Genomic DNA, 25,773 nt, shown 5'->3' on the forward strand with positions numbered 1-25,773 from the left:
AAAAAAAAAGAACATATCCATTGTAACTATCATAAACACTCATGAGTCTCATGTGCCAGCCCCTATGCTAAGTGCTTTATTCATTAATTTATTAAAAATATTAGGGCATCTGGGTGGCTCATTTGGTTAAGTGTCTGCCTTGGGCTTGGGTCATGATCCCAGGGTCCTGGGATTGAGCCCCACATCAGGCCCCTTCTTCAGTGAGAAGCCTGCTTCTCCCTCTTCCTCTGCCACTTCCCCTGCTTGTGTTCACTCTCTCTCTCTGTCAAATAAATAAAATCTTTTAAAAATATATATACATATTTATATATGAACAAGTACATACATAAATGATTATAAAAATATAAACAGAGGCTGTGTTTCCAAATGGTCGCAGGTCATTCAAGCAACGTAGCCTTGTGGTTTTAGCACATGAACTCTAGAAAGACTTAGGTTCAAGTCTTGGTTCTGTCATTCATCAACTATGTGACCTCAGCAAGAAACATCTCCTGGCCTCAGCTTTCTCATCTGTCAAATAAGGAAGCACGTAGCTCCCAGGGCTGTTCTGCTGATTAAATGAGATGATACATGCAAAACTCTGAGCAAGGTCTCTGGTGTGTAAATAAAGCCACTTGTGAGTGTTTTGAATGGTTGTTGTTACCATTATTGCCGCCTGAGCAGAGTGTGAGTCCTCTAACCTAAAGTAGCATGTGTCCGGCCAGGAGCCACTTCTGCCTTCACACATCCCCAACGAAGATCTAGAGAGATCCAGGGGGTCCTGCTAGGCTGGAGTAGTCACTGAGGGGACACCCAGATCTGGAAGCAACCTGCCTCTAGTCTCCACGCTGGACAACACTCCCTGCACAGACAGCATGTTCTAGAAAGGGCAGAGGACCTTATGAAATGGGTGTGAGGTTAAATAGATGCGGGGCACCTGGGTGGCTCAGTCGGTTAACCGTCTGCCTTCAGCTTGGGTCACACTCCAGGAGTCCTGGGATCGAGTCCAGTATTGGGCTTACTTGGCAGGATCATCACTGCTTCTCCCTCTCCCTCTACCGCTCCCCCTGCTTGTGCTCTCTCTCTCCGAGACAAATAAGTAAACAGAATCTTAAAAAAAAAAAAAAAAGAATTAAATAGAGTAGCAATGTCTGGCACACAGCAAATGTTCAGTCACCATTAAGTATTATTATTATCTATAATTTATAAGATATTTGCTAAGAACATGACCTCAATAATACTTAGCATTAATTGAGCACCTACTCCAAGAGCCAGCTCTTGGGTCTGGATGCCCAATACTTGCACCTTTTCCTGAAAACAGTGTTCCACTTTCTTCTGCAGAAACTTCAGCCCTCCATCCCACGGTCCTGGAGGGGGGGGGCTGCCAATCACGGTCTCAGTGCAGCCTCATTACCCAAAAGCCACCGGGAGCCAGCCTGCACCTGCAGTCTGACGGAATCAGATTTCTCGACCTGACGCAGTGAGATGAGCCTTTCCACAGGACTGCACTCGTTGCTCTTTGGGGACTTGGGATTGAGAAAAGCAGAGTTAACTGGGGATTGAAAGCTGTCGTGACGTGAGGACGGCTGAGCAGTTGGCTGTCCCCTGTAATCGATGAGACTAGCAAAGCAGGCCTTTGCTTTTACCTTTCGTCACAGATCAGAAAGCACTGGTCGCCCAAAGAGAGGTCCTTATGACATCTCACAGCTTCTGCATGACTTGAGGAGAAACAGTGTTTCCTGGTGGCTCCCCCGCTGGCTTTATCTTCCCTGTCCTCCTGGCTTCTTTCTTTTGCACTGCAAGCTGATTTTCCCTGTCAGTCCAGGCCGGGTTTTGCTCTTTCAGCTCCAACAGTGACTTCATACAGAGATGCTTTTCCTCCGGACACTTGAACTGGTATTTGCTAGAAGATTGTCATAATGAGGATTCGAACCCCGGTTGGCCATAACGTGACGAACCCCCCGCAGTGGTGCAAAGCCCACCCTCCAATTACAGGCAGTGACTGCAACAGCACACGGGCCCCGAGCTGGGGCTGGGGGGTCAGGCCCTGGGAGCCGGGCTGGGGGCCCGCAGGTGAGAGACAAGGTCGGAGCAGAGGCAGGGAAGGCAGAGCTACAAGCTGCTGGTGCTGACACACCTGTCTCGAACTGGCAACCCGGAAGACTGTTCATTCTTTCAATTCTGGGAGCTATCCTAATCTTTTTTTCCAGGAATATCTGTTTAACCAAGCCACTCAGTTTCTGATGCTTGCCACCCCAGAACCCTAAATGACATATCTCTGTCTGTAGGCCCTGTGTTTGTTGCTGGGGACAGAGACGAATAGGCTGCAGTCCTACTCCGACGTACTTGTGATTACAGAGAGTGATTATTATAGGGAACAAACTGAGGGTTGTTGGCGGGGAGGTGGGTAGGGGGATGGGGTAACTGGGTGATGGACATTAAGGAGGGCACTTGATGTAATGAGCATTGGCTGTTATATACAAGTGATGAATCACTAAATTCTACCCCTGAAGCTAATAATACACACTATGTTAACTTGAATTTAAATGAAGTCTAAAAAAAGTTGGGGGGGGGAGTGATTATTCTCATGACAAAAAGATTCTTCCTTTTCGGGCTCCTGGCTGGCTCAGTCAGTACGGCATGTGACTCTTGATCTCGGAATTGCAAGTTAAAGCCCCATGTTGGGTGTAGAGATGATTTAAAAATAAAATCTTTTAAAAAAAAAAGATTCTTTCTTTTGCAAAATAATTCACTCCTGGGTCCTCCCCAGTCCCCCCAACCCTCCTTCTGTAAACTCAATGAAGGCTCCCTCTATCCCCATCACCTGGACCACAATAAGCCCTCAGCAGATTCACTGAATGAATGGATGGGCGGATGGATGATGGGATCATCTCGATTTCTACACATAAGGAAGCCACCTCAAAGAGGCTTACAACTAGCCCACACACATGCTATCAACGAGTGGTAGAACAGAGACTCAAAACTACGCCAGCCCGTGTCTTCACTACAACACACTGTGTTTCTCTTGTTCACCCTGGAAAGGAGCTCTCTCCTTTTCTTGGACAGGAGAGAGCCAAGGTACCAAGAGAAGACTCCAATGTCAAAATAGCACGTTCCGGGGGCGCCTGGGTGGCTCAGTCATTAAGCGTCTGCCTTCGGCTCAGGTCATGATCCCAGGGTCCTGGGATCGAGCCCCGCATCAGGCTCCCTGCTCCGCGGAAGCCTGCTTCTCCCTCTCCCACTCCCCCTTGTGTTCCCTCTCTCACTGTGTCTCTATTAAATAAATAAAATCTTTTTTAAAAAAATAGCACGTTCCAATTTGGGGATTCCTCAAAAAGTTAAACATAGAATTACCACATGACCCAGCAATTCTACCCCTGGGTATATCCCGCAAAGAAGTGAAAGCGGGTCTCAAAGTACACGTACACACATGTTCACAGCAGCGCTATTTGTGTAGAAGCCCTCGGACCAGTGCTAAGGGTCGACTTGCTTCCATCTTATGCATTCCTTGCTTGTTAACCTAAGTCCCTTGATGTGCTGCAGCACTCACTTAATTTCCTTGAGATTTGCAGACCACTGGTTTGGAGGAGTGAAGAACCAAACTTTCCCAGAAGATAAGGCCTGACCACATCCAAATACAGCTGCCCCCGATGGCAGCGAATCTGCTCAGGGTCACGTCGACATACGAGTAACCGCCCGGGCACCTGCTTCTCCCGCGTGCAGTCCCCCACCTTTTCCCATGCCTTCCCCTTTCAAACCCTCCAGCTTCCCCTGGACAGGGAAGATGGTCTTAGTGACATTAGTCTACCATCTTCCCAGGTTGCCAGTTTCTGGAATAAAGCCACCTTTCCTTTCCTTCCATCACTTGTCTCTTGATTTGCAAGCAGCGAACAGCCAAACCTGTTTGGAACTGGTTCTCTGTCCTAGAACATTTGCAATAGTCAGAATGTGGACATAGCCCAAACACCCATCAGTGAGTGGACGGATCAACAAAGTGTGGCAGATGGATACAGGGAGTATAATTTAGCCATAAAAAGGAATGGAGTGATGATCCCTGTTACAATGTGGATAAACCCTGAAAACATTATACTAAGTGAAAGAAGCCAGACACAGAAGGTCATATATGATATGATTCAATTTACAAGAAACATCCAGAATAGGTAAATCCATGGAGACAGACACAGATTTGGTGGTTAGAGGGGCTGAGAAGAGGGGAAAATGGAGAGGAACTGCTTAATGGAGAGGGGGCTTCTTTTGGGGGTGATGAAAAGGTGTTGGAACTAAACAGTGGTGATGGCTACACAACACTGTGAGTGTACTAAATGCCACTGAATTGTTCACTTTCCGATGGTTAGTTCTTTGTTATGTGAATTTGCCCCTCAGTTAAAGGAAATCACATTGCTACAGTCATGCTACCACTCAAACACCAAATGTTTCCCATGGCTCTCCCAGCCCCAGGCGCACAGCAGGTGCTCAATGAATGCTTGATGCTTGTATTTTTAAATTTTTTTTTATTTTTAAGACTGATTCATATATTTAGAGAGAAGGCATGAGTGAGGGGGGTGGGGGGGCAGAGGGAGAGAGAATCCTGAAGCAGACTCCCCCGAAAGTACGGAGGCCGACACAGGGCTCGATTCCAGGACCCCAAGATCATGACCTGAGCCGAAACCAGGAGTCGGCCACTTAACTGACTGTACCACCCAGGCGCCCCTGCTTGATGCTTTTAATTGGTTTCTAGGCTGAGCTGGAGAAGCCCTCTTTTGAAGGCAGTATGATAGAATGGCTAAGAGCACCCACAGCTTGAGTTCAAGCCCCAGGCCACTCACTTACATGAACTTGGGTGAAATTCTAAACTTCTGTATACTAGTTTTCTCATCAGTGAAATTGCAATAATTGTGCCTACCTCACAGGGCTGTTCTAAGGACCGACATGCTAATGTATGCAAAGCACCTGTCCGCATACCACAATAAACGCTCAGTAAATATCTCCTGTGATGATGCTGATTATCTGTCACAGTGGGTTCTACTGCTCCCAACCCGTCTATTTTCAAAAGTTCTTATCACGCTCTGTCTCTGTAATACATTCTGGGCTGCAGACATCTGTTTTTGCCAGGAAAAAGCTATTATTCTCAAAGCAGATTGACTCTCCCATGAGAAGCCCTCCAGCTCTGAAATCCCAAGGCCACTCTGGAGGACCCTTCTTGGTTTTCACCTCCATCAGCAACAGAGAGCCCCCAGGAAATGAACTCTACATAAATAATGAGGGTGGTTCCTGTTTCTTTTGGCTGCCTATGCAATTGGGTGTATTTATTGTGAGCTCTGTTTCTTGGTCATATGCTATGTGGGATGACATTGCTCCTCTTCCAGCCCCAGGCTGCTTCCTGTCCTCTGAGATGTGGAAGAGATTTGGGAAACATCCTGCACAGCCGGTCGGACAGCCTCAGAGGTCCATCCTGGTGCAGAAGGGTCACCAGGCTCTGAAAACATCCTGTCCACACCCCCAACATCTCAAACCTGTGCCTCTGGTCCATGCCCAGGTCACACATTTGATTTCTTTTTTAAAGATTTTATTTATTTATTTGAGAGAGAGAGAGACAGAGAGAGCGTGAGCGGGAGAAAGGGGTTGGGCAGAGAGAGAGGGAGAAGCAGACTCCCCACTGAACAGGGAGCCCGATGAGATGTGGGGCTCAATCCCAGGACCCTGGGATCATGACCTGAGCCAAAGGCAGGTGCTTAACCGACTGAGTCACCCAGGCGCCCCAGCACATTTGATTTTTTAAATCATTGTTTTAAAAGTAATTTGAAGTGTTTAGTATAGGTAATGCACTCACAAAGGATAAAGAAATCAAACAGTATCAAAAGGATATGGCATGAAAAGGAAGACTCTTCCTGCTCCTTCCCCTTCAGTTTTGCAGCTTTTCAGGTCTCCTCCCCCAAAGAGATCATCACGACTATTCTTGAATGTCATTCTAGAGATAGTCTATGCATATAGGAACATATATTTATTCTTATCTCCATGGCCCCCATGAATCCTTTAGGGCCAATGATACAATACCTGGAGTTCTGCATCCTGCCTTTTTTTTTTTTTCAAGATTTTATTTCTTTACTTGAGAGAGAGAGAAACAGAGAGACAGAAAGAGAGCCAGCGAGTGTGCAAGCAAGCACAAGCAGGAGGAGAGGGAGAAGCAGACTCCCCGCGGAGCAGGGAGCCCAATGTGGGGCTCCATCCCAGGGCCCCAGGATCATGACCTGAGCCGAAGGCAAACGCTTAACCAACTAAGCCACCCAGGCATCCCTGCATCTTGCTTTTTTTAAACTTAACTATGGGGTAGTCTTCATAGCAGTTCACAGAACTCCTCCTTTTTAACTGCTGCATTGTGTACCATTTTATAGATCTACAAAACTTTATCCAACCAGTTCCCCAATGATGGACACTTAGGTTGTTTCCAATATTTTCCTTTAACAAGCAGGGCTATAATGAATGCCCTTCTAGAAGGAAATGAGAATTAGATTTCCTTCTGTTGGGGATAGGGATTCTTCTTTTCCCTCCACTTTCCCCAGAGTTGCCTGTATATGCAAAACATATCCTGTATTTTGTCCTGAGCTCTCTACCTACTGACAGGATGCCATGAATGTCCTGTACTCAGCTTTTTTTTTTTTAATCAAATTACAAAAAAAAAGCATCAGAGCTATTTTTCCTCCACCGTAATTGGGACTTAAATCAATTAAAGGCCACACTAACTGAAAAGCATATCTCTACAAATAAAGATCTGGACAATCCTGTATGGTCTCCTGCAGGTTTAACTGAGGGAAGTATAAAAGGGAAGACTGCAAAATAAAGGTACTTATTTTCATATTCAGAAAAGGAAAATACTGTTCTTCGGCTAAAGTCCCAAGTCGTGAACAGTGAGCCCCATTAATAAGAGATAACTCACGATTTTTGTTCTGAAAATCAGCCAATCAGCGATGATCTCACCCCGGTAACCAAGCTTCTGAAAGTCAGCAAGTCAAGAACAGCCCCCAGCCTCTGAAAGCCAGCCAATCAGCGACAGCCCCTGCGAGACAACAGCCAATCAGCAAGTCCCTCACTCCGGAGCCCAAGCTTGAAAGTCAGCGAGTCAAAAGCAGCCTTGCTCTAGTGCTGAGAGTCCCGAACGTTCCTGCGCACTTTCTCCTGTGAAAGCCCGCTAGCCGCTTGCACCGTGCTTCCCCACGCCTTAACGAAAACCAGCTCTGGCTGATTAAGACTTAAAAGCACACGTCTCACTTTCAGGCAAACATGAAGCTCATCTTTTTTTGCATCAGACATCAAGTTCAATTTAATGTTAGTTTGCAAATTTGCAGCCCTTTGAACATTTGGACCCCTGTTGATGGTTAGTTGTGAGGTCAGACTTGTGAATGCAGGTGCACTGTTGCAGCTGTGAGATCTTCAAATTCAATCTCTTTGACTCTCGCTGTACTTTCTATTATCTGTTCTTTGGCCAAGAACAGAATAAGTTGAATGTGACCACTGCAGAAATTATGTTAAAATGTAAATGGAACACAGACTGTAACTTAAGAGAATTTTATAAGCAAATTCTGCAAAACAAGGTACTATTAAGGAGAGCCAAATCACCAGGGAAATATAATGAAATAAATAGGTATGTAATTTAGATACTTATAATTTATTTCAGATAAACAACAAATCTGTTTTTAGAATAAGTATGTCTTGGGTGGCTCTATGGGTTAAGCGTCCAACTCTTGATTTTGGTTCAGGTCATGATCTCTGGGGTCATGAAACCCAGCCTCCCCCCCAACCAGGAGTCAGGCTCCTCGCTCAGCAGGGAGTCTGCTTAGGATTTTCTGTCTCCCTCTGCTCCTCCCCCCACCCCCCCACTCTCTCTCTCAAATAAATAAGTCTTTAAAAAGAAGAAGAAGAAAAGAAGTGGGTTTTATGCAATTTTTTATCTCAAAGTATATACGTGGAGGCAATTAGGAATAATTCAAATTTAACTGGGTGTTCTGGGTTCTTATTTTTTTACCTTGGTGAACACCTCAGCCCCAGCCTCTGTGCCTCCATGATCACCCCTGCCTATAATGCCATCCTCCTCTTCTTCAACGACCAAATCCTAATTCTCTTTCGAGACCCATCTCAAAACAATTCCTTAGCGATGGCTAACTCTGTGCCAGGCATTATTCTAAGTGCCCTACATCTATTAAATCATGTATTCCTCCCTGAGGTAATCATTCTTCATTATAATAGTAAATACTATAAGGAAGATATTTTTCCTATTTTATGGATGAAGCAATTAGGGCACAGAGGAATTAAGTGACTTACCAGAAGTTACTCAATCAGGAAGTAGCAGAGCTGGGATTCAAATCCAGACAGTGTAGCTCTGGAGTCCATTCCATGATAGGGTACCCACGTCTGTCCAATATGCTTGCCCTTGGAACCCAGCCACCATGTTGTGAGGAAGCCCAGGCCACAAGGAGAAGCCCTTAGGCAAGTGTTCCAGCCAACAGTCAGCATCAACCACCAGACGTGTGAGTAAACGAGCCTCATGATCCCAGCTCCAGCCTTCTCACATTTAAGGCTCCATTCATCATCCCCACTGTACCCTGTCTGAATATCTAGCATATAGAAATCATGAGAGATCATAAAAAATAAATGTTTTTAAAGGATTTTTAAATTTTTTTTTTAAGATTTTATTTATTTGAGAGAGAGAGAGAGAGATTGAGAGAACAAGTGGGAGGAGGGGCAGAGGGAGAAGCAGACTCCCTGAGGAGCAGGACTCAATCCCAGGACCCTGGGATCATGACCTGAGCCGAAGGCAGACGCTTAACCAACTGAGCTACCCAGGTGCCATAAAGGATTTTTTTTTAGAACATTTTTAGGTTCACAGCAAAATTGAGAGGAAGGTACAGAGAAGCCCATATGCCTCCCATGCCCGCAGATGCACAGCCCCCCGCATTATCACCATCTCCCACCAGAGGGGGGCACGTGTGTTATTATAAATATAACAAACACTTGTTATTTGTATGATGAACTTACACTGACACGTCGTAATCAGCCAAAGCCCACCGTTTTCATCAGGGTTCATTCTCGTACATTCCCTGGGTTTAGACACGTGTAGAGCGACACGTATCCACCCTGACAGCATCATACAGAACAGTTTCACTGCCCTAAAAATTCTCTGTGCTCCACTTATTCATCCCTTTCTCCTCCCTAACTGCTGGCAACTACTGATCTTTCTACTGTCTCTCTAGTTTTGCCTTTTCCAGAATGTTATATCGTTGGACTCTTACAGCAGACATAGCCTATTCAGATCAGCTTCTCTCGGTGACACACCCTTGAGTTTCCTTCCATGTCTTTTCATGGCTTCACAGCACATTTCTCTTTGGCTCTTATTGGACTTATTGTTTTTAGCCATTGAGTTTTGGGATCATCTATTATGCAGCAATAGATAACTAAGTATCCTTCCAGAATTTCCTCTAACTAGCCTCAGGGTAAAAAAAAAATTATTTATGTTTTCACTTATTCATTCACACAACTATTGAACTTAATGGGGTATACTTGGCTTCAGACATGGCTAGATCTAAGTGGATCAGATGATGTCATCAGGATTCTGTATCACTTTTCTCTTGGTTCTGCTTTTCTCACTGGCAGCTCTAAACCTTTCTGGATTTTGCAGCTCCCCACAATGTATCTCCCCAAAATACCAACATAAACCCCGAGAAAGACCTGAGTCATCCACCGTAACAATGAGTCACATTTTCAACTTTAGTCACAGAAAACTCTAACAGTGGCTTAACATTTAAACCATAGGATATTTATTATTTACTTAGAAGAAGTCCAGACGCAGGAGTCCCAGCACTGGTCAAATATTAAGGACTTAATGTTCTTTCTATCCTTCACTCTATCCTTATGCTTGTTGCCTCATGGTCATAAAACAGCTTTTCCAGCTCCAGGCATCACATCTGCCATCAAGGCAGGAAGAAAAGGGAAGGAACAGACAGTTTGTTTTGCAAGCATGTCACTTTTCTCAGAAAGCAAGAGTATCTTCCCAGAGCCATCTTTTTACTTCACTGGCCAGAACTAGGTTACCTGGCCACATCCTGGCTGAGAAGCTGGGAGAGTAGCTAACTTTCCAGAGGCTACAGTGGGAAGCAGCAAAGGAGAAGGAAGGCTGTGAGTGGCTGTTGGGTTAGTATCTTCCGTGTCTGCCTAGTCGTGAATCAGTCATGGCCCGGGCCATGGAGCTCTCTAATTGATTAGGCCAGAGGGTAGGACCAGCTTCACAAAACCCACATGAACCCCAGGCCCCAAGCAGGATTTTCTGAGGCTTGGGGCAATGTGTTTACGCAAAGCAAGGGCAACGGAAGAGTACAAAAACATCCACCCACAGGACAGCTATAGAGTGTTCCACTGCAAGGATGAATCCACAACTCTTTGAATTAGCCCATTTTGGTTCTAAAACGAGAATGGAAGGACGGGTATGGGTAAGTTCAAACCCAGACATGCAGTGGGAGGAACATGAGGGGCAGGAGGTTAGGGTAGAGGGCATTGCAGGGTAGAGAGTAGGCTGTAGGGAGGCTGGGAGGACAGGAGGGGTAATCATGGCTGGCCATGAATGCCAGGCTCTGCTACTGTTCCATCCAGTACTCACGATAGATACCTGAGGTCAGGATTACGTATCCCCATCCGGTTCCCATGTTTTAGAAGAGAAAATTCAGACCTGGAGAAGTTGAGTCATTTGCTTGAGTCACTCACTCAAGAACCAGGGATTGACTAAACCAGATCTTCCTGATTTGTCCCCTAGCTCTCTGATTCCAGAGCTGCCAGGCTTAAGAGAGACCTGGAACTGGTTCCCTACAGAAAGCATAATGGGGGCGACAGGCCCAATTAAAGTCACATGAAGTCACTCTTCCTGGAATGATGGGAATGCAGCTGCCGGAGACCAGGCCCCGTTATCTGATGTGTTTGGAGATTGGGGTTGTGAAACATCTACAGTGCTCAAGCTGAGATGAGGTTTCTGACTGCATGGTCTTTCTGTGTGTGTGTGTTTTGTTGTTGTTGTTGTTGTTGCTGTTGTTTTAACAACTAAACCAACACTGAGGCCAAAGAACAAGTCCTTAGAACCGTAGAGGTTATTAGCCCCACAGCCCCATCTCATCAGGGCCTCACCAGCCCAACACCACCTCTATCGAGCTGGGCTGGAGCTGCAGCTGGGCCCCAGGGCAGGGGTGAGCCCAATCATGGCACCTGTGGAATAAGGCCACCTAGCTCCCTGTGGACATCGTGTGTGGTGTGTTCCCATTTCTGTAAAATGTAAAATATATTCAAGGAAAAAGATTTTGGAAATGTAGCCTAAACTCTCAGCAATGTTATCTTGGGGTGGGGAGCTGGGGAGACCAGGGACCTCCCTCTTTCTCTAAATATAGACTGCTGTGAAGATTAAGATTAAAAAAAGAAAGAAAAATCTAATTATATTTAAAGCAAAAAAGTTGTAATATCTACGTAAAAAAAAAATGACACCTAAAAAAGTTAAATGGAAGACAGAGCCAGGCCCAATCCCTGAGGCTCTAAGGAAGCGATTTTGCTCTTCCTCCCCCCTTCCTCCCCCCAGGACTAAAAACCTGGCCCCAGCCTCCCCGCCCCGGGCCTGGGCACTGCATTCCTCGGGGCCACCTGGAGCCCCCAAGTCTCCGGGCCGCACAAAACCGGCCTCCAAGCCTCGCCTCCCACAGCTGCTCCCAGAGCCGAGAGGAGAGGGGGGCTGGCCCCAGGCAGGGCAGAGTCCGCGGGCGGCCAGGGCCCCGCAGTGGGCCCCGCAGAGTCAGCCCCTCCGGCGGAGAGCGGCTCCGCGTGACCCGGGGCCACGTGACCCGCGCGGGGCGGGGCCGCCGGCGCAGTTGCTGCAGGCGCCGCGGGAGGTGTCCGAGTAAGTGGGGAGCGGGGCTGGCGGGGACCCTCCTCGCGGGTGGGCGTGGGCGGGGGTCCAGGCGCTGCCCCAGCCTCGGGTTCCCCAGGAGCCGGGAGCCCAGCGAGCTGCCGGGACGCCCCTTCCCGGTGCAGGGCCGGAGGGGCGATGGGATCGCGATCGGCGTCGGGCAAACACTCCTGTATCCTTCGGCTGGCCGGGACCGCCATCCCCGCCTCCCACCCTGAGTGATCGCAGTGCGGGGCGATTACATTGACCCCTTGTGCTTTGGGGGAAACTGAGGGTCCACAAAGCAAGGCCGACGGGAGCACCCCTCTACAGGGGAACACACGTCTCCAGGCAAACTCCATGGCTCTCACCTGCTATAGTGGCCCATATGATCCCATGACCCCTCTATTGAGGAAGAGGCCGTGGGTACAGACTATCCAGCGCGTGGGGGCAGAGAAGTGGGGAAAGGGGGCTGGGTCGAGCTACAAGATAACAGCCAGCATATTGAATAGTGTGTGGTTTACATGCCCTCATTTAATATTCACCATCGTGAAATTTGTCGGGTAGGTCCCCATTTTCACGTAAGAAGAAACAGGCTGGGAGAACTTGAGTCCTTTGACCAAGGTCCTGCGGTTGGTAAATGGAGGAACTGAGAGTAGAACCCCGGTCTGTCTCACAGCAGCGCCTCCTGGTGGGTGGTGGAGGCACTTGGCCCAGCCTATTAATTCCTCTGTGAACCGAAAGTTGGGGTCTTCCTCTTCCTTGCTCGGACACCCTGGGGAGAGGTTGTTGCTGGGTGAGAAGGGCTTCTCCCCTCTCGCCAGCCACCTGCATCCCTTTCTCCCTGTCCCTTACCACTGATTCCTTTTGTCACCTGCCCCCTACAGGACAAGATGAAGCTCATCATCCTGGACCATTATTCTCAGGCCAGCGAGTGGGCAGCCAAGTACATCAGGAATCGCATCATCCAGTTTAACCCGGGGCCAGACAAGTACTTCACCCTGGGACTTCCCACTGGTGCGTTGGGGGATGGAGAGGGTGCCATGGATTGTGGGGGAGTGAGTGAGCATTAGGATTTTTAAGGAGCCAGGTACGTGGGCTCACTGAGCCAGGGGACTTACAAGGAGGGGTCTGGGGTGCTGGTGCTATGAGTGAACAACCCTGCTTCCTGGAAACGCAAAACAGGAGGACCCAGCTGCCATTATGGTTTGGTTTAGGTCCTGCCTGCTCCTGAAGAGTTCTGGAGTAGAAGGGATCTCGGTTAGGCAGGAAGAACTTGATTTTTCAGCTCCATTCTAAGTCAGCCCTGACCACAACAGGCTGTCTCGGAGTCTCAGAGTCCGTAACAGAATTAAGTCCTAATGCCTTCAGGCATACATTTTATGTAATGAATTAACTTCTGTGCATCTCTCGAGTGCTACTAGCTGAGTACCATCCTTGGCAGAATTGATAGTCTACTCAAGACATTTTCTGTAAGGTTTAATTAGACACAGGACCTACTTGAAAAACAGCCTCAGTTTCTTCTAGAAAAATCAGCTTATTGCCTTTATGGGAGGATATCTATTTTGACCCCAGCTCCTCAAGGCATATGGTCCTGATTCTTTCTCTCCGAGTTTGGGTGGATTTGCCCCAGTGTCCCATCCACTAGAGCAGGGGCCTTCAAACTTTTTCTGTAAATGGTCACATAGTTAATATTTTACACTTCCCTGGCCGTAGGGCCTCTGTCGCAACTACTTAACCGTCCATGTAGCTCAAAGTCCGCTGCGGACACACATAAATGAATGCGCCTGGCCGTCTACTGATAGAGCCTGGTGGACGCTCAGGTCTGAACTCGTATAATTCTCGCATGTCACAAAGTCATACTCTTGATATTTATAAACATAAAAAGTGTAAAAACCATTCTTAACTGATGAGCTGTATAAACACAGGCCGCAGGCCAGATTTGGCCTGTGGGCTGAAGTTTGCGGGCCTCTGCACTAGACGTTTGTGGGAGCCTAGCTGCACGTATCTGCAAAACCACCAACATCTCGGGCCCTGGAGGGGCTGCACTAACATCCTGTTTGCTAACCGTGGAGCTTCTCTAGGTCAGAGTTTCTGCTTCTGCTGACATCCCTCCCTGATGCCCCATCACCTGCACGATCAGGTCCCAGCTCCTCAGTGTGGCCTTCAGGGCCCTCCAAGACCTGGCCCCCTCCTGACTGCCATACCTGAACGAGCACAGCGTTTCCATTTGGGTTCCTTGGAACATGCGTTCTGTTAGGTGAAATGCCAGTCGGGGGTTCTGGGTGGAAACCAAAGAAACCAGCTCTGGCTAAGTTACGCAGAAAAGGATTGTATTGGCTAGATAACGGGGAGCTCACAGAATTGAAGGGAAAGCTCGAAGTCTGGAAAGGGGACATGACATGACGAAGCTCAGGGGAAGGCCAGGGAAGCTGTGGGGCTCAGGCACGGCTGAGGCCCTGGCTCAGGGACAGACTGCTGATGGGTCGGGGGGAACTTTGATTCAGCAGGTATTTAGTGAATGCCCACCATATGCCGAGCTCTTCTAGGTGCTGGGGATACGACGACAAACAAAAAAGACATAAACTCCTGCCTCCTGAAGTTTAAATGGTAGTAGGAGAGACAGACAATAAGCAAGTTACTTGACAAAACAGAGTATGTTAGGTGGTGATGAGTGAAGGAGAAAAATGAGACAGGGAAGGGGGGATAGGGAATGTCTAGGCAGGGGAGGGGGCCCGCGGTGTCAGACGGGGTGGCAGGGAAGGTTCCTCTGAGAAGGCGACATCTGAGTAGAGGCCAGAAGAGGTGAGAGTTGTGCAGGTACCTGAAGGAGGAGCAGGTGAGGAGCGGGATGAGTACGGGTGAGGGTGGGAACCCGGGGCCGAGTTACAGGGAGCCTTTGTTAGGACTGGTTATGACTCAGTGAAATAAGAAGGCATTAGTAGGTTGTGAAAAGAGCGATCTGATTTGGGTGGGGCTTTTTTCTTTCCATCCTCTTATTTTAAAAAATTTCAAATATTCACAAAAGCTGAAAGACTAGTACAGTACCATTCTCCTAGGCTCGCCCATTGTTAATATTTGCCGCATTTACCCTTCATCTCTTCTGGCTCGTGTTCTCTGTCTACACACAAACACACACACACTTTTTTTTTTTTTATGAGCCACTTGAAAGTAAGTCCCAAACCTCCTGACGATTGACCTCTATATCTTTTGGCATCTATCTCCTCAGAGTACAGACGTTCTCTTACCTGACTAACTACGATACTGTTATCATACCTATTAAAAAAATCATTCCATAATACCGTCTGTTATGCAGACACTAGTAACATTTTTTTCCTCATTGTCCACATTTACCTTTTATAGTTTTTTCCCCCCAATAATCCAGTATCCAGACTTCACGCATATTTAGTTCTTAAATCTACAGAGGTCCTCCCGCCTTTTTCATGTGCTCTATGACCTTGACTTTTTAATGAGACTCAGTTCGCAGGAGTTTGCTGCTCCTCGGGGAAGTCTTCCTGAGCCCACAGACTTGGGCTGGTCGCAGCTGACATCGCTGCTTCCTGTCCCAGTCCCAGCCAGTGAGCTCGTTCCGAGCGGCTGCGTGTCTGGGCCTCCTTTGTGTCCCCATCATGTGGGGGACATACTAGTTGCTCACCGAACACGTCAGGACGTTAGGTGTGATGTTTACTCGGTTACTGATTCCGGTCGTGCCAGTCAGCGGCGTGCTGACCACTGGGATTCGGCGGCGGACAAGACAGATGCAGCCCTGGCCTCCTGGAGCTCACGCTCTGGTGGGGACGTAGCCTTCGGAAGCACTGACGGGATGGTGGTTAGGACTGGGGCACCGGGGGAGGGCTTCAGATCTGACAGGTTCTCCCTGCTGAGCAGCCCTCATCCCTGGGTGTCCTCAGGAGCTGGGAGCTGAAGGGTGTTCATGGCTGTGGCCTCTCTCACAGGGAGCACCCCAATTGGCTGCTACAAGAAGCTCATTGAGTACTGCAAGAATGGAGACCTGTCCTTCAGATACGTGAAGACCTTCAACATGGATGAGTATGTGGGTGAGTCTGTCTCTTTCCAGGTCTTCCCTGATTCCAGGAGAGTCCTGTTCCTCCCCGTTTAGGCGTAGCCCGGGAGGGGAATAGGGACGTCTCTGGGAACCAGTGAGATTTGGTGATAAAGCTCCATTAGCGAAAGCTTTCTCTCCCAGGCCTTGGTGTACTCAGCTGTAAAACGGTGCTCTGAAAGCTGACCTCAGGTTGTAAGCATTAAGTGATCGAACAGATATGGAAGCCTCTTACACGGAGCAGCCATTTTAAATGTTAGAGTATCTCCTTCTCCTCTGCCTCCTCCCCAACTCCATGCCGTTTCTTTCTGTAACCAGTAATTGCAGATGGGCTCATCCCTCTGTCTATGTCTGGTCTCTCCCTCCAGTGCTCATCCTCCAGCTTGCCTTTCTGCCAGGCACACTGGGAGAGGAGCAGAGACTGGTGTCCCTTCCAGTGCTGAAAAGCTGTACCTTGGTCTTCTGTCACCCCCGCCTACCCCCACCCCCGCCATCATTTTGTAAGGCTACACTTGAAACATTCTTATTTTCAATTGTGGTAAAATAGACCTAAGATTTACCATCCAACCGTTTTTATGTGTAGAGTTTAGCAGCGTTAAGGATATTCACAGTGTTGTGTAACCAATCTCCAGAACTCTTTTCATCTCGCAAAACTGAAACTCTCTACTCATTCAACACCAACTACCCATTGCCCGCTCTCCCAACCCCTAGCAACCATCGTTTTACTGCTTCTGTGAATTTCACTACTCTAGCTACTTCATTTAAGTGGAATCAGAGAGTTGTCTTTCTGTGACTGGCTTATTTCACTCAACAAAATGTCCTCAAGGTTCGTCCATGTTGTGGTATGTGTCAGAATTTCATTCCTTTTTAAGGCTGACATTAAACATTCTTCATGTTTAGTTACACATCCACTTGAAACTTTTTCTTCTTGGCTAAAAATCATTTTGCAGAAGCCCTGAGAGAATTCTCTCCAACCAGCTGGTGTTCAAGCTGGGGTTCAGGCTGGGAGGGGTATAACTGGGGGTGAATGGTGGGGTGGGAGACACGGGCAAGGGGTATGCTTGCTTCCTGCCCCGGATGGGCCAAGCCCTACCCGCGGGTTGTAGGCCTCCTCCAGAAGCCCAGAGTGACCCTGGCCTCCCGCCTACAATTACTCCCTCGTGAAAAGGAGATGAGAATGAGGGGATTTCTCAGGCTCCCGGGGTGCAGTCACTCTGGGCCAGTCCTGCCGTCACAGGTGGTGGTGGTGGGTGGACACGGGGATACCACCCCAGCCAGTCGTGGCTGATCGCAGCCTGGTGCCCAAGGCCCCCTGCTGGGCGTTCCCCTGAAAGTGTCTGTGGAGGTCTGAGGGCATCCTGGCATCCGCCGTGGGAGGAGGGCTCTGGCTCAGCCTGGGCATGACTGAGTGTCGCCATGGTCCCACAGGCCTTCCTCGAGACCACCCGGAGAGTTACCACTCCTTCATGTGGAACAACTTCTTCAAGCACATTGACATCCTCCCAGAAAACACCCACATTCTGGATGGGAATGCGCCTGACCTGCAGGCTGAGTGTGACGCCTTTGAAGCGAAGATCAAAGCCGCAGGGGGGATTGAGCTGTTCGTCGGAGGTGAGCCTGCCACTCTGCGGCACGTGTCCAGGGCAGGCCCAGGGTGCTGAGAACACATGGAGGGGGGACAGGACCCATGCCTGCCTCCCAACAGCTTCCTCACTGCACTGGTAATAGCAGGAACCATTTATTCCCCTGAGGAGGCAGGGAAGACATAGATAGGAGCCCTCACTCCCCGCCTTGGCTGTGCTGCTCAGTGACCGTCTGATCTTGGACATCTCCTCTCTCTGTGCTCCCATGCCTTGTTGGTCAAGTGAGATGTTTGGATTTGGACTCGAAGATTCTGTTCCCTAGTCCTGAGGTTTTATATGGATCAGTCCACGGGACTTACCTAAACAGTTAAAATCAAAGACTCCTATGGTTCGAGAAGATTCTGCACTCAGCCCCTGCACACTGTAGATAGCCATATGAACCCCAGAGAAGTTTTGTGACTTGCCCCAGGTCAGCCAGGGCAGTGGCAAGAAAGCAGGAACCCAGGGTGTCCCCTTCTCAGTTTGTGCTCTGTCCCTACCCTGGGCTGCCCCCTTACGTTTCCATCTTTTGCCATCTCTGGAGCCACCCACGGGAGTGTTAAGCTTTTACTGCTCTAGACTTAACTCTTCTTTACTTCAAGGTAGGAGGAAGAGGCTAAGAGCACTCATGTTCAAAGATTTTATAAACTTTGCAACCCTTGTCCAGTCCCTGTTTTTTTATTTGCTGTGACTATCCCAGCGGCAGGACCCCTGACTACTGGCAGGAGAAGTTACCTTCGATGCTCTAGGGAAGCAGAAGCTAGTTGGAGTACTGCTTACTTAGCTTTCTGAGGGTGGTTGCAAGGTGACCAGGTCGTGTGTGTGCCTCAAACAGAAATGGCTAGGAGGTGGGGAGAGGGGAGGATCTTACACTTAAAGTGCACTTGCCCGGGGTGAATGAGAAAAGAGCTATGATTTCAAGGATTTTACACACCCCAGGTGGGGAAGGATAGGTGTCTGTTCCTGAAATCTTGGATCCCTGGGACTGACAGGGCTGCCCTGGCTGTTTCTCCCGGGCAGGCATCGGCCCTGATGGACACATTGCCTTCAATGAGCCGGGCTCCAGTCTGGTGTCCAGGACCCGTGTGAAGACTCTGGCCATGGACACCATCCTGGCCAACGCTAGGTTCTTCGATGGTGATCTCACCAAGGTGCCCACCATGGCCCTGACGGTGGGTGTGGGCACTCTCATGGATGCTAGAGAGGTAAGGGCACATGGGGTCCCCGGGCCTTCCTTGGGGGGTTGGACTTGTCTTTCTGTCATTAACTACACAGGTACCACCTGACAACACTTACTAAAAATGAAGGCATTATAAATACGGCTAAAATCCCAGCTGATCCTCTCACTGGTCCTCCTTCCTCTTTGGAGGCAGCCACTAGTCTATTCTCAGCGGGACCCTTTCCACACTGGCTACACGGGAGGCTGCAGGCTCCCCGGCCTCTGCTTACGCACCCCTTTGGAGCTTCTCGAGGCAGAGGAGCCCCGCACTACTCATGTCCGAATAGGAATTTGCATTTGCCCAGGTGCTGAGAGGGACTGCTGGTTCCCTGCAGTTGGTGGAGGTCACTGTTTGAAGGGAGCTCCCCCTGCTACCCCAGGATACTTGTGGTTATGGCCTTGTGCTCGGGGACTCGTAAACACGGAGAAGTGTGATTTAAATATAAGTGTCTAAACGCAGTTGAGTGTGTTTTTCCCTAGAAAGTTGGGTATCATTTTAATTTTTTGTGGTTCCAGTTTCTTTACTGTCTTTCATTAGAATTTTAAAAGCATTTTCTCTTCCTTTCAGGGGTATATTCAGTGGGAAGCAGTTACCGACATTGTAGCTTCAAGTTTCTTTGCCCAGATCTGTAAACAAACATCTACATAGTGAAAAAAGCTCCCTATTTCAGGAGAACTTTTGTGAAATGCGTGAGGTCACCACCTTTCTCTTGGGTGACCTTGACTCAGTATCTCTGGGGGTCACCCTGCTGTGTTTGGCCGGACAGCATGGAAGCACTAGGGTGTGAGGGCTCTCCCTGTCATGGGAGGGTATTATAATCTGGGAAAGGACCTGGGTCTGGAAATCAGGAGTTCTGGGGTCCTGAACAGAAAGAGTTGCATTCTCACTATGCCTCTGGTGTCTCATCTTTTAAGAGAGAAACAGTAAATCCTGTTCACAACTCCATGGTACATCGAATTACAGTGAAATCTAGAGAGCAGAGTTCCTTTACAATCACTTTCCAGCATTTATGTTCTTGATATTTTAACTGTTGAGGGAGTCTGTGCCTTTGTTTTGTTTGAACATAAAACATCACCCCAAGTCCTATTAGTCAGTCTAACACTTGGCATTGAGAGTGACCGGATTAAGGGGCAGCCTTTGTGGGATGGAACCTCAGCGGCCACACACACAACCATGACCATCACTTCCATGGCCCCTTGTAAATGGTGCATATTGGAACCCCTCTTCTTCAGACTGCACTTGTGGAAACTCACCCAGCCTAGGACCCCCTGGGACTCTGTCCCAACTGCTGGGATTAGAGGCATGGGCCTTTGTCTGGCGTATGTGTTCGTAGCGGTCATCAAAGGTACCAGGAGGCACCATCACAGGGTGGGCTAGAGCATGGACCCCGGGTCAGAAATGCCCTGGGGCAAGCTCCTGAATCCCCTGGAGCGCATGTCCTCATCCCAGAACATGGGGATGGTGATGGTCCCAGCCTCAGGTTCTCCGGGCAGTAAGGTAGAGAGCAGGGAGCAGGGAGCACGGTGTGCTGCAGGCCTTCAACTTCACATGGTCTACTGAAGACAACAGTGCTTGCAGCCAGTGGGGGTGACTGGACCGGAACTCAGGTTTCTGGACTCCGGGTTCCACTGCTCATTCTCCATCACAGGCTTGTTTTCTGATCCCCAGGTGATGATCCTCATCACAGGTGCGCACAAGGCATTTGCTCTGTACAAGGCCATTGAGGAGGGAGTGAGCCACATGTGGACCGTATCCGCCTTCCAGCAGCATCCCCGCACAGTATTTGTGTGCGACGAGGACGCCACCCTGGAGCTGAAAGTGAAAACCGTCAAGTATTTCAAAGGTGAGGGGAGGGGGCGGGGAGTTTGGGGTATGCCGGGTGTGAGGAGCGGTTCTCGTGTTCTGGCTCTGGCCATTTTCATAGACAACTCTGATGTTAATAAAAACCAAACCTTACGGTCCCAGAACACACAGTCATTGCTCTTCCACCCATGACTGCAAGGGTCTATTTCTGGAGGCCTGTTTGTTCTACGGAGGCAAGAAGACAATGAAATGAAAAACAGTCTGAGGGCTATGTGGTGATCTCTTGGCAGGGCTATTGAAGCTCAGGGTTGTTGTTTTTTTTTATCTTTCCAGGACTCATCCAGGCCTTCCCCTCTAGGTAGGGCACTGAACTCTCATGAGGATCTTTTTCTCTTCTGCTTTAAGGACACACTGTGGGGCACCTGGGTGGCTTGGGCAGTTAGGTGTCTGCCTTCAGCTCAGGTCATGATCCCAGAGTCCTGGGATCGAGCCCCGCATCGGGCTCCCTGCTCAGCGGGAAGCCTGCCTCTCCCTCTGACGCTCCTTCCCCCTGCTTGTGCTCTCTCTGGCTCTCTCTGTGTCCAATAAAATCTTATAAATAAATAAATAAGGACATGCTGCTTTGGGCAAACTTAGGGGAAAACCCTCATTTACTAAGCAGGCAAATTAGGAATTTATTCTTTGGTGAAAAGATTAACCTTTCAATAGCCAACACCTCTAAAGAGTGAATTTACAAAAGGGCCGTGGATTCTAGCATTCATTGGGAATAATAAATTCTTTTCCTACTCTTAGTATTTTGGTCATTTGGAGCCACAGAGAAAAGATGATGATTGATTTTCAGTACTAGGACAAAATTTGAGAGCTCCTGGATGTTATTGTTCATAATCGTGGAACTCTGCGTCTACTTGCATTAACTACCTTTGTTTTTAATTTTTCCCAGGTTTAATGCTTGTTCATAACAAGTTGGTGGACCCCTTGTACAGCATCAAAGAGAAAGAAACAGAGAAAAACCAGTCTTCTGAGAAGCCGTACGGTGATTAGCCTGTGCTCATCCTAGCATCGAGTACCTCTTTAGGACAGGCAGAGCAATTCTGGAAATTGCCTTTATGAGGACAGAATTGTATTTCTTTAATCCAGAATGGTTACTCCAGATAAATGGGTATACTTATTGTTCTTGGCTATGCAGCATGGAGCCTAGTCATGAGAGTTTAGCTACAGGGAGAAGGACTTGTTCTGTAACTACTTTAATCAGAAAAAAAGTCTCTGAAAAATGTACTCCATAATTTTGATGTCTGCCCTACACAGCTTAGGGTTTTTTAGCTTTTGTTCTGCCTCTGGCACTGTTCTCATGTATAACACACTCCCGTCAGGAATTTCTATCATTACATACACTGATTCTCAACTGGGGGTAGTGGGGGCCTCTGTATATTGGCCCAAACCTCTTTGAAAGCCCCTCTTGAGTAGGCCTGCCTCTCATTTGGGAATCACTGTTCCAGATTAAGGAACAAACTCTTAACCTTCTGTTCAGTTATAAGTGCCATGGAAAGAAAATGATTCCTTACTTTCTTTCCCTAGTTGTTGTTTTTTCTGCTCTCACAGTTGGCCTTTCCATGAACTCGGAGGACTCCTTGGGGGAGGAGGATCTGGATGGCTAGGGCTAAAGAGAAGGCTTTTGCTGATAAACTCAGAGTCTCAAGGGGCCTAACCACATCAAACTCCCCTCCCTCCGGGATCCTCTGGCACCTGGAAGAAGGCGGAAACCCTCTTCCCACCAGAGCCCCATGTTTTTGTTCCAAGGTCTCACTGGGGCGACAGATCCTGCCACAATGTCAGTGTGTTCAGCTAAGGAGATGGAGGCCAAGGCAACAGCTCAGTCGGGCCTAAGTTCAGTCACAACACGAGTGACATGTTCTCCTTCCCTGAGTGCGCCAAGACAATATACCAAATGCTTCTAAAGTTGCCTAATAATAGCCTTTCCCCACTTAAAATACCCTGCCCTTCCAACCCGCTCAGGTTCCTGTGGCGCGCTCTGCCATCCCCAGAACGTCAGGAAATACAACCCTTTTGCCCCTTTGTCTTTCCCCCTTATTCACAAAGTGAGTTTACTGCTCTGCCTTTGACTCTTAAGCCTTCGCGCAGTGGATGCTGCCCTCGCCTCCCTATTGCTGTTGCCTGTTTGAAGCTGCTGCTCCCTCCCTTTCTGGGAAAGATCCTTCAGAGACTGGCTCACGCCTCTCTTCAACTGCTGTGTCTGGTACCAGTGTTTGGTCTTGAGCTTTTCTACGTGATTGTGCTGTCGTTCTGTCTTAGGCTAACGGATCAGCGGACTTGTTTACAATGTGATATTTTCTATTAAATCCAATATTTTCAAATAAAATATGTCTTTGTGGACTTGCGCCCCCAGAGGTCAGAGGGTGGTCTGGGTTGATTTTACATATTTGGGGAAGAGCTGGTGAGCAACGCTTCACACTCACTCCTCACAACGGCTCTAAAGGACGGCACAATCGTGGCAACTGTTGACCTCTTCAGTCATCAGAGGGAAAAGAAAATAGTTCGTAAAAATGAAGCACCTGTGGAAAATGGTGGCAATGAGCAGATGAGCAATAAATTGTGATGTTCCGGCTGTACCTGGGATCCAAACAAGGATATGGCTTCTACAAAGAATAAGGAGACTTGTGAGCAGGAGGGATATAAAAACTGCAGGGTATGGAAAATAGGTTTAGGTGGGTTTTTTGTTAGAAAAGTAAATATAATGGAACATCTTGGGTCAATATAACCAATTGAGATACAAGTAGAAGTTGGCAGAAGGGTTTAATTTTTTATCAGTTGTATTAAGATATAATTTATGTGCCCATAAAAGTCACTTATTTTAAATATAAACTCAGTGATTTTTATTTAGTCTGTGGAGCTGTGCAATTTCCTACCACATCCATTTCTGTCCTCCCAAGAGCTCCCTATTCCTACCCCAGCCCAGGTGACCACAGATCTGCTTTGTCTCTACAATTTACCTTTTCTGGATATTTCGTATCAGTGGAATCCTACGGCATGGCATCTTGCGGGTTTGGCTTCTTTCACGGAGCATGTTTTTGATGCATAATGTTAATCCATTTAACACGTATCAGTAGTCCCTTTTTATTGCTAAACAGTATTCTGTGGTACGGATATACCACATTTTGTTTATCTGGTAAAGAAGGGATTACATTTTAAGTAGGTATGTTCTAGAAAAAAATTATATTAGAATGAAATGAAAAAGAATTTAGTCAGGATGGCTACTCTGGAGATGCCTGTGCGAACTCAGGACCTTCAAAAAGCTTTCTTTCCCAGGCCTTTGTTTCCCTGGTGGCCCAACAGCAGTGTCATCCTGCCATAACCGGTTCTAATGCCTATCAAGTGGGATGCACACTCCTGCGCCAGACTGGGCCTCTGGTTCGACTCAGGGCTCTGTGGAAAAGGGCTAATTATATTTTGGGGCGGGGATCACAGCGGGCCTGGAATACCCTGTTGCCAAAAAACAAGGGTGCTTTAAAAGAGGCTTGGGGCAGGGGTGCCTGGGGGGGGGCTCAGTCGTTAAGCGTCTGCCTTCGGCTCAGGTCATGATCCCAGGGTCCTGGGGTCGAGCCCCACATCGGGCTCCCTGCTCCTCAGGAGGCCTGCTTCTCCCTCTCCCACTCCCCCTGCTTGTGTTCCCTCTCTCGCTGTGTCTTTCTGTCAAATAAATAAAATCTTAAAAAAAAAAAAGGCTTGAGGCCATTTGAGAGCACAAAGCAGCCAGTTTAATGGGGCTCCCACTGGCCAGGCTGCGACAACGTGATCAGTAAGGAAATATTAAATACAGCTAAGTGGAACAAGTTGAATCTGTAAAACCCCAAATCTGCTACTCAAAGAGGAAAAAGGTATTATTAAGTATAAATGGTATTCTATTTCAGCAAGAGAGGAGTGGATGTGTTTTAACGTTTTATTGCATTTCGTAAAAAGCGGCCGCATGTCGACATAAATGGGTGTCACCTCTTCTACTTAATCTGCTTAGAAAGTAGAGATGGATACAAAGGCCTGGCCCACTATTTCCCCCACATATATCAAAGGCTTACTCCCTTCCTTCCTTTCGGTCTCTGCTTCAATGTCATTTATCAGAGATCTTCCCTGACCCTTCAATATCAAGTAGCAATGCAGAGTCCCTACCCCCTCATCCTGCTCTTTTACTACCTGATGTGTATTTTGTTCCCCACAAAATGTAAGCGTCATGAAGGCGGACTTTATTTTTTATTTTTATTATTTATTTTTTATTTTTTTAATATTTTTATTTATTTATTTGACAGAGAGACCACAAGAGAGGAACACAAGCAGGGGGAGTGAGAGGGAGAAGCAGGCTTCCTGCTGAGCAGGGAGCCCGACATGGGGCTCAATCCCAGGACCCTGGGATCATGACCTGAGCCGAAGGCAGACGCTTAACGACTGAGCCACCCAGGCACCCCAAGGCGGACTTTAAATACTGCGCTATCCCATCCCTCTCGGTGCCTTGAGATCTAGAAGGCACCTGTTAAATTTGTTCAACTATATGCCTGATAGCCGCCCCCCCCAAGAGTAATGACCATACACAATAACCAGGGGAAATAATAGCATATTATATGATAACAGAGTAGCCACTTGGCCTACTAAGGAGATCTAACCATGCAATTTTGATGCCTCATTCCTGGGAACCCCAATCCTCACTGTGATGAGATGCTAGTGAAGCAGGGATACGTTTCCAACAAATTATATTGTGACAAAATATTGAGTCATGTAATAATGATAAATAGAACATAGTAATTTGGGCTTTAAGGGAGGTCTTAACACCAGCTGGCAACCACCTTATATTCCTCCAGTTTGTTCAGGCTCTTCTAAGACTAATTCATAAGGCCTCAAGCCTCCACCCGCTTTTCCCCCAGCTTGTCTCTCAGCTATGACCTTGAAAATGGAAGCGATCAGGAAAGAACTTCCACAAGCTTCACCATCGCACACACACCCACCTGCCAGCCCTCCTCTCATACTTTGCTCCTTGTCCAGTCCCTCCACTTGTGGGCTAGATCCCACCTCCTCTTGCATCCTTGAGGGCATTGTTCCAGCAAGACCCCGCCCGCCGGCAGCATCAAAATGTCCTGCTTTCCTGGATCACTCCTATCAGCATACAAAACAAGCCTTAAA

The 25,773-nt window shown here is 48.0% G+C and overlaps 1 protein-coding gene and 1 long non-coding RNA gene across 6 annotated transcripts in view; one reads left to right on the forward strand and one right to left on the reverse strand.

Moving 5' to 3' along the window:
• LOC118550948 (uncharacterized) overlaps positions 1 to 7,023 on the reverse strand; it is a 36,260-nt gene extending 29,237 nt beyond the window's left edge. For all 4 annotated transcript variants that reach the window (XR_013445822.1, XR_004924810.2, XR_013445823.1 and 1 more), the window contains exon 1: positions 6,911 to 7,023. This is a non-coding gene — a long non-coding RNA (uncharacterized LOC118550948). The remainder of the gene's footprint in view (positions 1 to 6,910) is intronic.
• On the forward strand, positions 1,068 to 22,969 carry GNPDA1 (glucosamine-6-phosphate deaminase 1). Of its 2 annotated transcripts, none has more exons than XM_078067368.1 (7): positions 1,068 to 1,072; positions 12,778 to 12,901; positions 15,841 to 15,942; positions 17,376 to 17,558; positions 18,590 to 18,774; positions 20,458 to 20,632; positions 21,533 to 22,969. In XM_078067368.1, exons 2-7 carry the CDS (start codon positions 12,778 to 12,780, stop codon positions 21,631 to 21,633), a joined length of 870 nt encoding a protein of 289 aa, XP_077923494.1. In that variant the 5' UTR covers positions 1,068 to 1,072; the 3' UTR covers positions 21,634 to 22,969. The 2 variants fall into 2 exon arrangements, with proteins under 2 accessions (XP_077923494.1, XP_035972304.1); XM_036116411.2 differs by lacking the exon at positions 1,068 to 1,072 and adding an exon at positions 11,816 to 11,896 and having other exon boundaries at positions 12,772 to 12,901.
• Positions 22,970 to 25,773: the final 2,804 nt, after the last annotated feature.

Source organism: Halichoerus grypus, chromosome 2, assembly GCF_964656455.1.
Source record: "Halichoerus grypus chromosome 2, mHalGry1.hap1.1, whole genome shotgun sequence".
In the NCBI taxonomy this organism is placed as follows: domain Eukaryota; kingdom Metazoa; phylum Chordata; class Mammalia; order Carnivora; family Phocidae; genus Halichoerus; species Halichoerus grypus.